We start from the raw sequence: 11,502 nt of genomic DNA on the forward strand, positions 1-11,502 counted from the left end.
TATTTTATCCATTTTTAAAATTTTTTTTTCTAATTTTTAATACAACCTCCACTTCAGCTTAACTTCTTAGATATTTATTACTTTCAAATCTGTAAGATATCTCGGATTTATATATATTTAAAAAATGTTACTCCTTGGATTTTTTTCCTTAATGAATTGCATAACAAAATTATATTCTTGCTTTCGGAAACACACAGACAAGAGCGACTAATAAGAGAAGTGAAGTGTTTTTGATACACATGAAATGGACCAATTATTAGATAAATCCAAGCTCTAAAACTCGGATACTACTCAAGTTGAATCTTTAAACTTTTTAATTTCAACATCCATCACTGGTGGTCCAATAATATATATTGTTTTTTTTTTCTTTCTACGCGTTGACAGTTGTTCACTGATAATAAGATATGAATTTGATTAACATATATTCGCACTTGATGATAATAAGTAAAATATGAATTTATTTACCTATAAAATGTACATGTATGGGAAATAAATATAATAAGGAAAAAAAAAACGGTATAAAATAAAGTATTGTTTTTGTCCTATTTATATTTTTAATATTTATAAAAGTGATTTAATATTATTCTATTGTTATTATATTAATAGATCACATTGTATTTTTTAATTATTCTCACTTTAAAATATTTATTTTTAATTTGATCTCACTTAAATGGATTCGATTTTAATATTGTACTTACTATTTATGTTCAGGTTTAATTATGCCCATAAAAAAGTGAATTATGTAAATATTACAGAGATTAATTTCAATTTTTAAAGAACTATTATCCGATATGAATCATTAGTTCTATCCCAAATATTTGTATTCTAATTTAAAAAAAAAAATTTAAAATCTCAACTAAAATACATGATATATAATTGACAACAGAATAATATTAAATCACTTTTATAAATATAAAAAATACAAATAAAATAATTTAAAATATTAAAAATACAAATAAAATTTATTCCAAATTAAAAAAAAAGATAGTTTATTCCTCTGTATATTTAGCTCGAGAGTGTTCCATTTATATACTTTCAATATGAAGCCACGTGGCAGCATATGAGAGGGTCCAACTCATATATTCACGGTTAAACATTTTGTTTGAGATATTCACGAGAGCGTAAACCCGTAACCCCCCCCCCCCCCCTAACTGACAAATAGGGTCCCACAGAGCATGTTATTTTGTTATAACATGTAAGTGTCCAAAACAACTAAAAACGTTGAAAAAACGAATAGAAAATGAAATATCCCAAAGTGATAATATGACACAAGAAAATGAAATAAAGTCCAACAGTATTATTGTTTTCCAATAATTGCATACAAATGTAAGCATATCAGATGCAACTATACAAATACAAAGACTATACAAATTTGTAGCAAAGAATGTTGTTAGGCCAAATGGCATTTACATACACAAGTACACAACACTATTTCATTTATTTAACATGACAGGAGATCAAACTCAAACCCAGCTCAGAAGCATACATGAGACCGTGTTTTATTATTATTATTATAATAATAATAAAATATTATTTTTGTCCCCAACTTAATATTAACAAATTAGATTGTATTTTTTAATTTTACTATCTGTGTTCAAATTTAATTATATTTATAAAAGAGTGAATTATGTGAATATTGTAAGATTAGTTTCAACTGTTGATGAGTTATTATCCGAAATGGATCATTGATTCTGTTTCAGATATTTGTATTCTAACTTCAAGAAGAAATTCTTCAGAACTCTCACTAAAGCTAATAATATGTAATTGACTGCATGATAACATTAAATCACTTTTACAAATGTTAGGGATACAAATAAAACGATTTAAACGTTAGGGACACTATTCCAAACACAGGGATAAAAACGATATTTTAATAATAATAATAATAATAATAATAATAATAATGGTTAAATATTTTTTTCGTCCCTAAAGTTTGGGCTAAAAATCAAATTTATCCCGACCTTTTTTTGTTATTAAAATCATCCTTAACGTTACAAAACATTATAAAATCATCATTTTGTCCATAAACAATATTTTTCGAACAATTTTACCCTTAAACAAAAATAAAAATATTAAAAAAAAACACCCCACCCCTTACCCTCTACCCTCCCACCTAAAACAGAAAGAAAAAACCAAAAGACGCAGAACAAAAGAAGAGAGAAACAGAGACGAAGAAGAAAGAAAAGGAACATGTTGAGTCATCGGCGCCAATCACCGCAGTGTAAAGCTCTTGTGGAGTCTCAGCTCGAAGCGAAAACCTGACCCGGAGAAGTTATAACGGTTCGGATCTGTCCGCAAGAACTGAACCGAAGTGGAATTGGAAACGGAAGGGAGGGGAGGAAGCTTTCGCCGGTGAGTAGTCACAAGTTGCCGCAGCTGTCTGTCGTCTTCGTCGTTGTTTTGGTCGCGAGTCACGAGTCACGGTGGAGGTTCCGGCGAGGACTAGCGAATGCTTTCCTTCATGATCGCTGTTCAGTGAGAGAGATCGAGGGTTGTGTTTATGTTCCCTGCTTGAAGAGGGTTTCTTGGGATAGAGAGGGTTTGGGGTTCATGTGGCTTGTGGATCTGGAACCTCTGGAAAGAAGGAGATGAAAAAGAGAAGACTTGTTCTTTTTTTTCTCTCCTCTCTTCTCTTTTTTCTGCGTTCTCTTTTGAGTTTGAAGGATTGGATTTTTGAATTTTTGAATTTTCTATCTTAAATTTGAATATAGTGTTGTTGTTGATGGATTTTTGAATCTGAATATGTTGTTGTTGTTAATTTTGTGTAGTTTTGTTTGATTTTTTCTGAAATTAAAAAAAATAGTTGGTATTGTTATTGTTAAAGATTTTCGTGAAGACTGAAGAGTGAGGAGGATAAAGGAGAAAGATGATGATGAATGGTATTTTAGTTTAAAATTTTAAAAAATGATGATTTTATAACGTTTAATAACGTTGAGGATGATTTTAATAAAAAAGACGGTCGAGAACGAATTTGATTTTTGTCCAGACTTTAGGGACGAAAAAAGTACTTAACCCTAATAATAATAATAATAATAATAATGTATAATAGTGTGATACTGTGATACTTCCAAAATATTTTCATATGATCATGTACTAATTGGACTGGTTTAGGTTCATTAATAATGGCCTGTTTTTTTTTTTTTTTTTTTTGGCTTTTTTTCTCTTACAAATAAAGGTATATACGTTTTTTTTTTTAAGAAAAAATGTTATACATTTTTTTGTTAGGTTATAAATCAAATAAAAGTAGTTTTTCCATTTTTTAGTTTTGCTTAATTCTGTTCTATATTTTGCTTAAAAAAGTATTTCTTTCAACAACAATAACAACAAATCCAATGTCAAACTACCTTAGTTTTCAAAATTTAATACTCTGTTATTAAGTTATTTGATAATTCATCAAAATTAAATATCATATCATTATATAATTCCATATCAACATGAAAGATTACATTTTCTTTTTCTTGTATTATTTAGGTGATTAATTATTCAATTCAAAAACGCTGATCACTTTCTCTCTCCTCACTTGTGTAGTTTCTCTCTTTCTCTTTCTCTCTCTTTCTTCATCCTTTGTCTCGTTGTTTCTTCTCAATCTGCAAGGCGCATCAACATTTTCGTTATTCAGCTTCGTCTTCTTCCGCTTCTTCTTCTTTTCGTCCTTTTAAAGCACACTCTTTTTGCCGTCTTCGACATGGACGGCGCCATTCACATTCGGTGAGCGCAATTTTCCTTTTCCTTTTTTTGTTGTTGTTTTTCAATTTTTGTTCTATTTGCGCGTAATGCAGCATCTTTGAAAATTTCGCCTCTTTTCATGCGTGGATCTTCCACTCTCCGTGTTCGAATGCGTGATTATATCGTTGCTTTAGCTCAATTTTCTTTATTTTGAAAACAAGAAGAAAAAGACTGTGAAAGCAACGTTCATCGTTTGATTGTTTCTTGAGCTGTTTTGGATAATTGTTTGTGATTGACGCATTTGGACATTGCATCAGCTCCTCAATTTTGATTTCAACCAATTCCCGCAGCTCCGAAAGCGAAAGAGTGTGACTCACGATCTCTCGTAACCTTTTTCATTTCTCTTCTTTTTCTTCGGATTGTTTTATTTTTATTTCTCCCTTGAACATTATGGATCCGAATTGAATTGATGGTTCTTTTTTGCGTTTCCAAGCATGGATTTACGTTTTCTTGTGTTATGATGAATTGGACGTGTTATACAGATTCATCGTGCTTCAACTTTCATATACTGTAGTTAATTGCTTTCGTTTCTGTGTATTGATTTGATTCTTTCAGGTTTTAGAAGAGTAAATTGGGGATAAGGGTAGGGGACGTTTGATTGTTCCCTAGAGGCAAAGAATCTTAGCTTTTTCTTCTTGGTGGGGTATGTGTCAACTGTGAAAAAGCTGCCTTGAGCTGAAATCAGGGTAGAATGACGAAAGGGAGGATCAGGGCAAGGATCCGCAGGAGCCACCTTTATACATTTGGTTGCCTTCGGCCACAGACCACTGAGGAAGGAGGGCCTCATCCTCTCCAGCTCCATGGTCCCGGGTATTCGCGAACTGTGTATTGCAACCAGCCACTAATTCATGAGAAGAAATCCCTATTTTACTGCAACAATAACATATCAACTACCAAGTACAATGTCCTCACATTCTTGCCTAAGGCACTCTTTGAGCAATTCCGAAGGGTGGCTAACATATACTTCCTTTTGGCTGCTTGCCTCTCAGCCTCTCCAATTTCACCTTTCAGCCCTCTGAGCATGATTGCTCCTCTGGCATTTGTTGTGGGTCTTAGTATGGCGAAGGAAGCATTGGAGGATTCCCGCAGGTTCCTTCAGGATGTCAAGGTTAATAACCGGAAAGTTAGTGTCCATAAAAGTAATGGTGAGTTTGTCCCCAGGTCTTGGCAGAGAGTTATGGTTGGGGATGTTGTAAAAGTAGAGAAGGACCAATTTTTTCCAGCAGACTTGCTTCTACTGTCATCAAGTTATGAGGATGGGATATGTTATGTGGAAACAATGAATTTGGACGGCGAAACCAACTTGAAGGTGAAGAGATCTTTGGAGGCAACCCTGTCTCTGGATAATGATGGAGCCTTTTGGGATTTCTCAGGAACAATACATTGTGAAGACCCAAATCCCAATCTCTATAGCTTTGTTGGCAACTTTGAGTATGAACGTCAGGTTTATCCTCTTGATCCTAGTCAAATTCTCCTTCGCGATTCAAAGCTTAGGAATACTGATTATATCTATGGGGTGGTCATTTTCACTGGTCATGATAGCAAAGTCATGCAGAATTCTACAAAATCCCCGTCAAAAAGGAGCACAATAGAGAAAAAGATGGATCATATAATATACACTCTCTTCACCGTCCTCATATTGATTTCATTTATTAGTTCAATAGGATTTGTTGTGAAGACCAAGTTCCAAGTCCCAAAGTGGTGGTATCTGCAGCCGGATAACATCGAATACCAGTATGATCCTAAGAAGATTATGTTGGCTGGGATGAGCCATTTGATTACTGCACTGATTCTTTATGGATATTTGATACCTATCTCACTTTATGTTTCAATTGAGATTGTGAAGGTATTACAAGCGTCTTTCATTAACCAAGACATTCAAATGTATGATGAAGAAACTGGGACACCAGCTGATGCACGGACATCAAATTTAAATGAAGAATTGGGTCAGGTAGACACTATCCTCTCTGATAAGACTGGAACTTTAACCTGCAATCAGATGGACTTTTTGAAGTGCTCCATTGCTGGTACTTCTTATGGTGTACGCTCCAGTGAAGTTGAACTTGCTGCTGCAAAGCAGATGGCTTCTGATATGGAGGAGCAGGATACGGAATCAGATCTCTCTAATTTCCCCATGATTAAGGGTAGAGTTCCACGACAAAATGTTAGAAGAGCAGAAGAAATTGAACTTGAGACTGTTGTAACTTCCAAAGGAGATGAGGATAAAAGGCCTGCAATAAAGGGGTTTGGTTTTGAAGACAGCCGCCTCATGAATGGTAACTGGTTGAAAGATCCCAAAGCAGATATCATGCTATTGTTTTTCCGGATATTATCAGTTTGCCATACTGCCATTCCTGAGGTGAATGAGGAGACTGGCATTTGTACATATGAAGCTGAGTCACCCGATGAAGGGGCTTTTCTTGTAGCAGCAAGAGAATTTGGTTTTGAGTTTTTTAGAAGAACTCAATCGACTGTTGTTGTACGTGAAAAGTTTTCTGCCTCAGGAGGAGTGGTTGAAAGGTGAGGTGACATGGATAGAATGTATTTTGTTTTTTTTTTCCTGCTTTCCAACTTTGATTTTTGCTTTAGAATTCTTTCAATTGTTATTTGAGTGTGACTTATGTTGCATTTTCTTAGCCTGATTTTATTTGTTTTGGGTCAATTATACAGGGAGTATAAAATATTGAATTTGCTAGATTTTACTAGCAAAAGAAAGCGAATGTCCGTGATTGTTCGTGATGAGGAGGGAAACATTATTCTTTTCTGCAAAGGAGCAGACAGGTTAGCTCACTTAATTTTCTCTCAGTTACTATGTTGGACAGCCGATGCACAAGCATCCAGCCTTACGAGGGTCTGGGAAGGGAGTTTGGGTATATAATCGCAGCAACGTGTTATTTCGAGAGAAGTTGCTTACATAAACACACAATTACGGCGTGAAAAGATTTTCAGCATTTATCTTTAAACTTGACATCCTTTTTTCCCCTGCTTGTTCTTGCAGCATTATATTTGATCGATTGTCAGAGAATGGAAAAATGTATTTGGAGGCTACTACTAGGCACCTTAATGAATATGGAGAAAATGGTTTGCGAACACTTGCTCTTGCTTACAAAAGGCTTAATGAGCAAGAGTACACTGAGTGGAACAATGAGTTTCATAAAGCCAGGACTGCTGTTGGGACTGACAGAGAGGCATTGCTTGAGGAGGTATCGGATCTTATGGAAAGGGAGTTGATTCTTATTGGTGCAACTGCTGTGGAAGATAAACTGCAGAAAGGGGTAGGCTGCATCTTCTTTTGTAGTCATCATTATTTTATGCTTTTCTATTTTTCAAACACTCAAATGTGGTCGCTCTTTCAGGTGCCTCAGTGTATTGATAAACTTGCTCAAGCTGGTCTCAAGATCTGGGTATTGACAGGAGATAAGATGGAAACTGCAATCAACATTGGGTCTGTCTATTGCAAATTAAATAGCTGCATGACTCTTTTCCATTTTTTTCTTGAAATGATTCAGGTTGAAGTTAACATATCTCTATACATGAGCTCAATAAATTTTTGTTTCTGTGGTGCAGTTTTGCTTGTAGTTTGCTTCGACAGGGCATGAAGCAAATCTGTATTACTCTGGATTCAGATGCAGTAACCAATGATCGCCTAGAGGTACTTCTTATTTTTTAACTTCATTTCAATAGAGTAAATAAATTCGCTTTAACTTGTGGACATTGGGTTTCATCTGATATAGACCTAGTCCTTGTAATCCCGCAGGTGGTCAAGGGCAACATCTTGAATCAAATCACCAATGCCGCACAAATGATAAATATGGAGAAGGATCCCCATGCTGCATTTGCATTAATTATTGATGGGAAAACTCTAACATATGCTTTAGAAGATGACATGAAGCATCAGTTTTTGGGATTAGCTGTTGACTGTGCATCTGTCATTTGCTGTCGTGTGTCTCCCAAGCAAAAGGCATTGGTAAGACATCTTTTTATTTGTTTATTCATCTGTACCTTGTTGGGCTCTATTTCGGCTATTTTATAGCGCATTTCAATAGTTGATCACTATAAATGATGTTACTTGTTCAATTAGTGGAGTAAAAATTGTGCAAAACTATAATGCTTTTATGTTAGACAGGAAAAACTAGTTATGGATACGTGGTATGTTTTGTTTGTGCATAACTACACACCTGTAGGTTGAGATTATTCAAACTTAATGCTTTTACAGTGACAACTGAAGGAGCAGAAAGCTTGGCCGTGTACTGTTTTTTAGTATCTTAATCCTGTATTCTTTTGGCATCAGGTGACAAGGTTAGTGAAAGAAGGAACTGGAAAGACCACCTTAGCAATAGGCGATGGTGCCAATGATGTTGGTATGATTCAAGAAGCAGATATTGGTGTGGGAATCAGTGGGGTTGAAGGTATGCAGGTCAGTAACTGCTTTCTTTTCTTTCAAAAAATTATATGCATCAGACAACTTTCACTACATATGATATCTAATGTAACATACTCTTTTTCCTGACGCTATACCATATGCTTCTTACCCAGTTCAGTAATTACATTATGAACCTTATGTATATTAGTCTAGTTAAGACTCGTTAATTGCTATTTTCATCCATAAGAACACACAATTTATCTGTTTTGGAGTATTTAACATTTCTGGAAGTTTGTTGAACTGAAGCTTGGAAATTCTCTTTCAGGCTGTGATGGCTAGTGACTTTTCTATTGCTCAATTTCGGTTCTTGGAGAGGCTTCTGGTTATCCATGGACACTGGTGTTACAAGAGAATTGCACAAATGGTAATTATTGACTAATATTCATCTTGAATCTTAGTCTTCAGTCAGAAGTTGGATATCTTGACCGACTCGTCTGCTGTCCATCCTGTGCATGGATAGTAAAGCATGTAATGTCTTTAGCATATTGTATTTCTATTAAATATTTTCCTAATTTCTCCTCTACCATGTTCTTTTATGCATGCCAGATATGCTATTTCTTCTACAAAAATATAGCATTTGGGCTCACCATATTCTATTTTGAGGCCTTTGCGGGATTCTCTGGTCAATCGGTTTATGATGACTGGTACATGATATTGTTCAATGTTGTTCTCACATCATTGCCTGTCATCTCACTTGGAGTTTTTGAACAAGATGTTCCATCAGAAGTTTGCTTACAGGTTTGTTCTCTTGAATTGCCTCCAATATAGTCCATATTTTCATCCGTGTTTGGAAGATCCTATTCTTATGAGCTGTTTCTCTTTCCAGTTTCCTGCACTATATCAACAAGGACCCAAAAATTTGTTCTTTGACTGGTATAGAATATTGGGATGGATGGGCAATGGTCTCTATTCGTCTCTCATTATTTTCTTCCTAGTTATAATCATCTTCTATGATCAAGCATTCCGGATAAATGGCCAAACTGCGGATATGGCTGCCGTCGGTACAACAATGTTCACTTGCATCATCTGCGCTGTCAACTGTCAGATTGCGTTGACAATGAGCCATTTCACATGGATCCAACACCTCTTTGTGTGGGGTAGCATAGCCACATGGTACCTCTTTCTCTTGCTATATGGCGTGCTTCCTCCGAAATATTCCAAGACTGCCTACCAGATATTGATTGAAGTTCTTGCTCCGGCTCCTATTTATTGGACAGCAACACTTCTGGTAACAGTTGCATGCATTCTTCCTTATCTTGCCCACATATCCTTCCAAAGATGTTTTAATCCCATGGATCATCACATCATCCAAGAAATCAAGTACTACAAGAAGGATATCGAAGATCGACACATGTGGACGAGGGAGAGCTCCAAGGCGAGACAAGAAACGAAGATCGGATTCACGGCAAGAGTGGAAGCCAAGATTAGACAATTGAAAGGGAGGCTGCAGAAGAAGCAATCTGCATTGGGGGTTCCATCACCAACTTACACATAATAATATATAATTTTAATAGTTTTTCAATTCTTTTCAGGCTCTGCGGGGTTGGGTTCTTTAGTTTTTGCTCTTAGCCTCATTCAAATTCTTTACATGTTTGCATTGTTTGCTTCAAGGGGGGAATGGAGCCGTTTTGTATGTAACATATTTATGTAGAAGAAACAGTCAACATGTTAGTGAATTGCATTCTGAGTGATCAACCTGTAATTCTCCCCAAATGTTTCAAGTCGTCTTGAAGAAATGAAGCTAAGTAGTGATCCATTATGGCAGAGTAAATTTAGGAATATATTAGGTCCAACATATTAATGTACCAAAATGTACTCCCTTCTCATCTAATCTAATTCTTATTCTTATATATATGTGCTAAGATGCTCTTTCTTAATAAAACAAAATCTCAAAATACGCAATTGTTTAAAATAGTATAGTTTTAATTTGTCATCAAAATCTTGTCCATCACATTTTATGAAAGAAAACATTTAACTGCTCAAAATATCAAAGTTTATACGGTTGGTAGGAATTATTATACATTAGTGTGAATGCTCATCTTGGAATGGGTAGCTCTCACTTCATCTTTTTTTTTTAAATCAATTTTCTTGCCTTTTGTTAGATGACAAATATTTGTATCACTTGATACACTTTACATCTTTTTTTTACTTTTAGACAAAGTATATATGTATTATAATCTTTTCCGCCAAAAAACAAGAGTAATACATGTTAAAAAGTGTTAATCAATCTTCTTGCCTTTTAATCAATTCTTCATGTTCTTTGTTACATTGCACTTTTTTTCCTTTGTTATATATGATTATTATTATGGTAACCTCATCTTAATAACTTTTTTGCTTGGTATTTATTTCTAAAAAGAAGCAAACATATGAGAAAATCAGTGAGAAGAAAGTTTCTACTTCCATCTAAGGTAAAACTTGGATATATATATATATAGGTATTTTGGTTCCATATTGTAAACTGTATCTTTATCATAATAGAAAGTGGTTTGCTTCTTTGTTAGTCTCTTTGTGCATGCTGGCTAGCTATCCCTCAGAATTTGCTTTCATCGATAATGAATCAGATGATGCTTAATTGTCAATTGTTAATTGTTACTCAAGTCACATTTGTAGGGTGTTACTCGTGTCTTTTTTTTGTTTTTGCAACACTCATTTTTTTGCATAGAAGATTTTAAAGTTTGGTTGCGTTAGAGTAGCTATTTAGGTAATTGCTATGGTACCTTATAAACAAAATCTAATTTGTTAAAATAAATAATTAATTAATATTTAATAAATATTAAATATTTAATTTTTTATTTTAAAAATTAATTTAGACTATTTAGACACTAAAAACAAAAAAAGACACTATAAAATTCACGTGCTATTTAATAATAATAATAATAATAATAATAATAATAATAATAATAATAATAATAATAATAAGGTGTGTTTTTTTAAAATAGTAAATAAGGTGTTTAAATCCACGTCAATTAAGTTTTACATCTAACTAATCCAAATATCTTATAACAAAATAGAGTATAAATATAACCTATAATTTTATGAGTAGCAAGAGATTCGCCGACTTTATATATTTAAATATTTTTAACTTAATACAGCTGCTTACTCAAATTAAGCAAAAACCACTTGTATGAATGTGTAATAATAGAAAAATCACAAATGAAATTAATAGAAATATATATGGGAGTACAATATTGAGGCTGAGAGATTGAGAATTTGTAATGGTAATCTGACTCAACCTGCACAAAGTTACTGAGCAGAAGAAAGAACAAGAACCAGAAAGAGAGAGAATTCAGAGAGAAATTTAAAAAGAAAGGCTTACAATTCACACACGTCTCTCTTGTCAATGTCACGCCCGC

The 11,502-nt window shown here is 34.2% G+C and overlaps 1 protein-coding gene across 3 annotated transcripts; it reads left to right on the forward strand.

Annotated features, from left to right (window-relative positions):
- Positions 1–3,130: 3,130 nt before the first annotated feature.
- Positions 3,131–9,999, forward strand: LOC112771999 (probable phospholipid-transporting ATPase 4). 3 transcript variants are annotated; one of them, XM_025816871.3, is made up of 11 exons: positions 3,131–3,708; positions 4,282–6,246; positions 6,397–6,507; positions 6,725–7,001; positions 7,083–7,171; positions 7,294–7,378; positions 7,484–7,693; positions 8,018–8,143; positions 8,415–8,513; positions 8,696–8,887; positions 8,976–9,999. In XM_025816871.3, the coding sequence occupies exons 2-11, from the start codon at positions 4,418–4,420 to the stop codon at positions 9,642–9,644; spliced, it is 3,687 nt and encodes a 1,228-aa protein (XP_025672656.1). In that variant the 5' UTR covers positions 3,131–3,708; positions 4,282–4,417; the 3' UTR covers positions 9,645–9,999. The 3 variants fall into 3 exon arrangements, with proteins under 3 accessions (XP_025672656.1, XP_025672657.1, XP_025672659.1); XM_025816872.3 differs by having other exon boundaries at positions 3,447–4,032; XM_025816874.3 differs by having other exon boundaries at positions 3,482–4,051.
- The last annotated feature ends 1,503 nt before the right edge of the window (positions 10,000–11,502 follow it).

Source organism: Arachis hypogaea, chromosome 18, assembly GCF_003086295.3.
Source record: "Arachis hypogaea cultivar Tifrunner chromosome 18, arahy.Tifrunner.gnm2.J5K5, whole genome shotgun sequence".
Taxonomy (NCBI): Eukaryota; Viridiplantae; Streptophyta; class Magnoliopsida; order Fabales; family Fabaceae; genus Arachis; species Arachis hypogaea.

Bases quoted from the DNA above. Each gene is read 5' to 3' on its own strand.
- LOC112771999 (XM_025816871.3), top strand. From the start codon at position 4,418: ATGACGAAAGGGAGGATCAGGGCAAGGATCCGCAGGAGCCACCTTTAT. The intron at 7,002-7,082 runs GTAGGCTGCATC...TCGCTCTTTCAG, and splicing joins AAGATAAACTGCAGAAAGGG to GTGCCTCAGTGTATTGATAA. The intron at 7,379-7,483 runs GTACTTCTTATT...GTAATCCCGCAG, and splicing joins TAACCAATGATCGCCTAGAG to GTGGTCAAGGGCAACATCTT.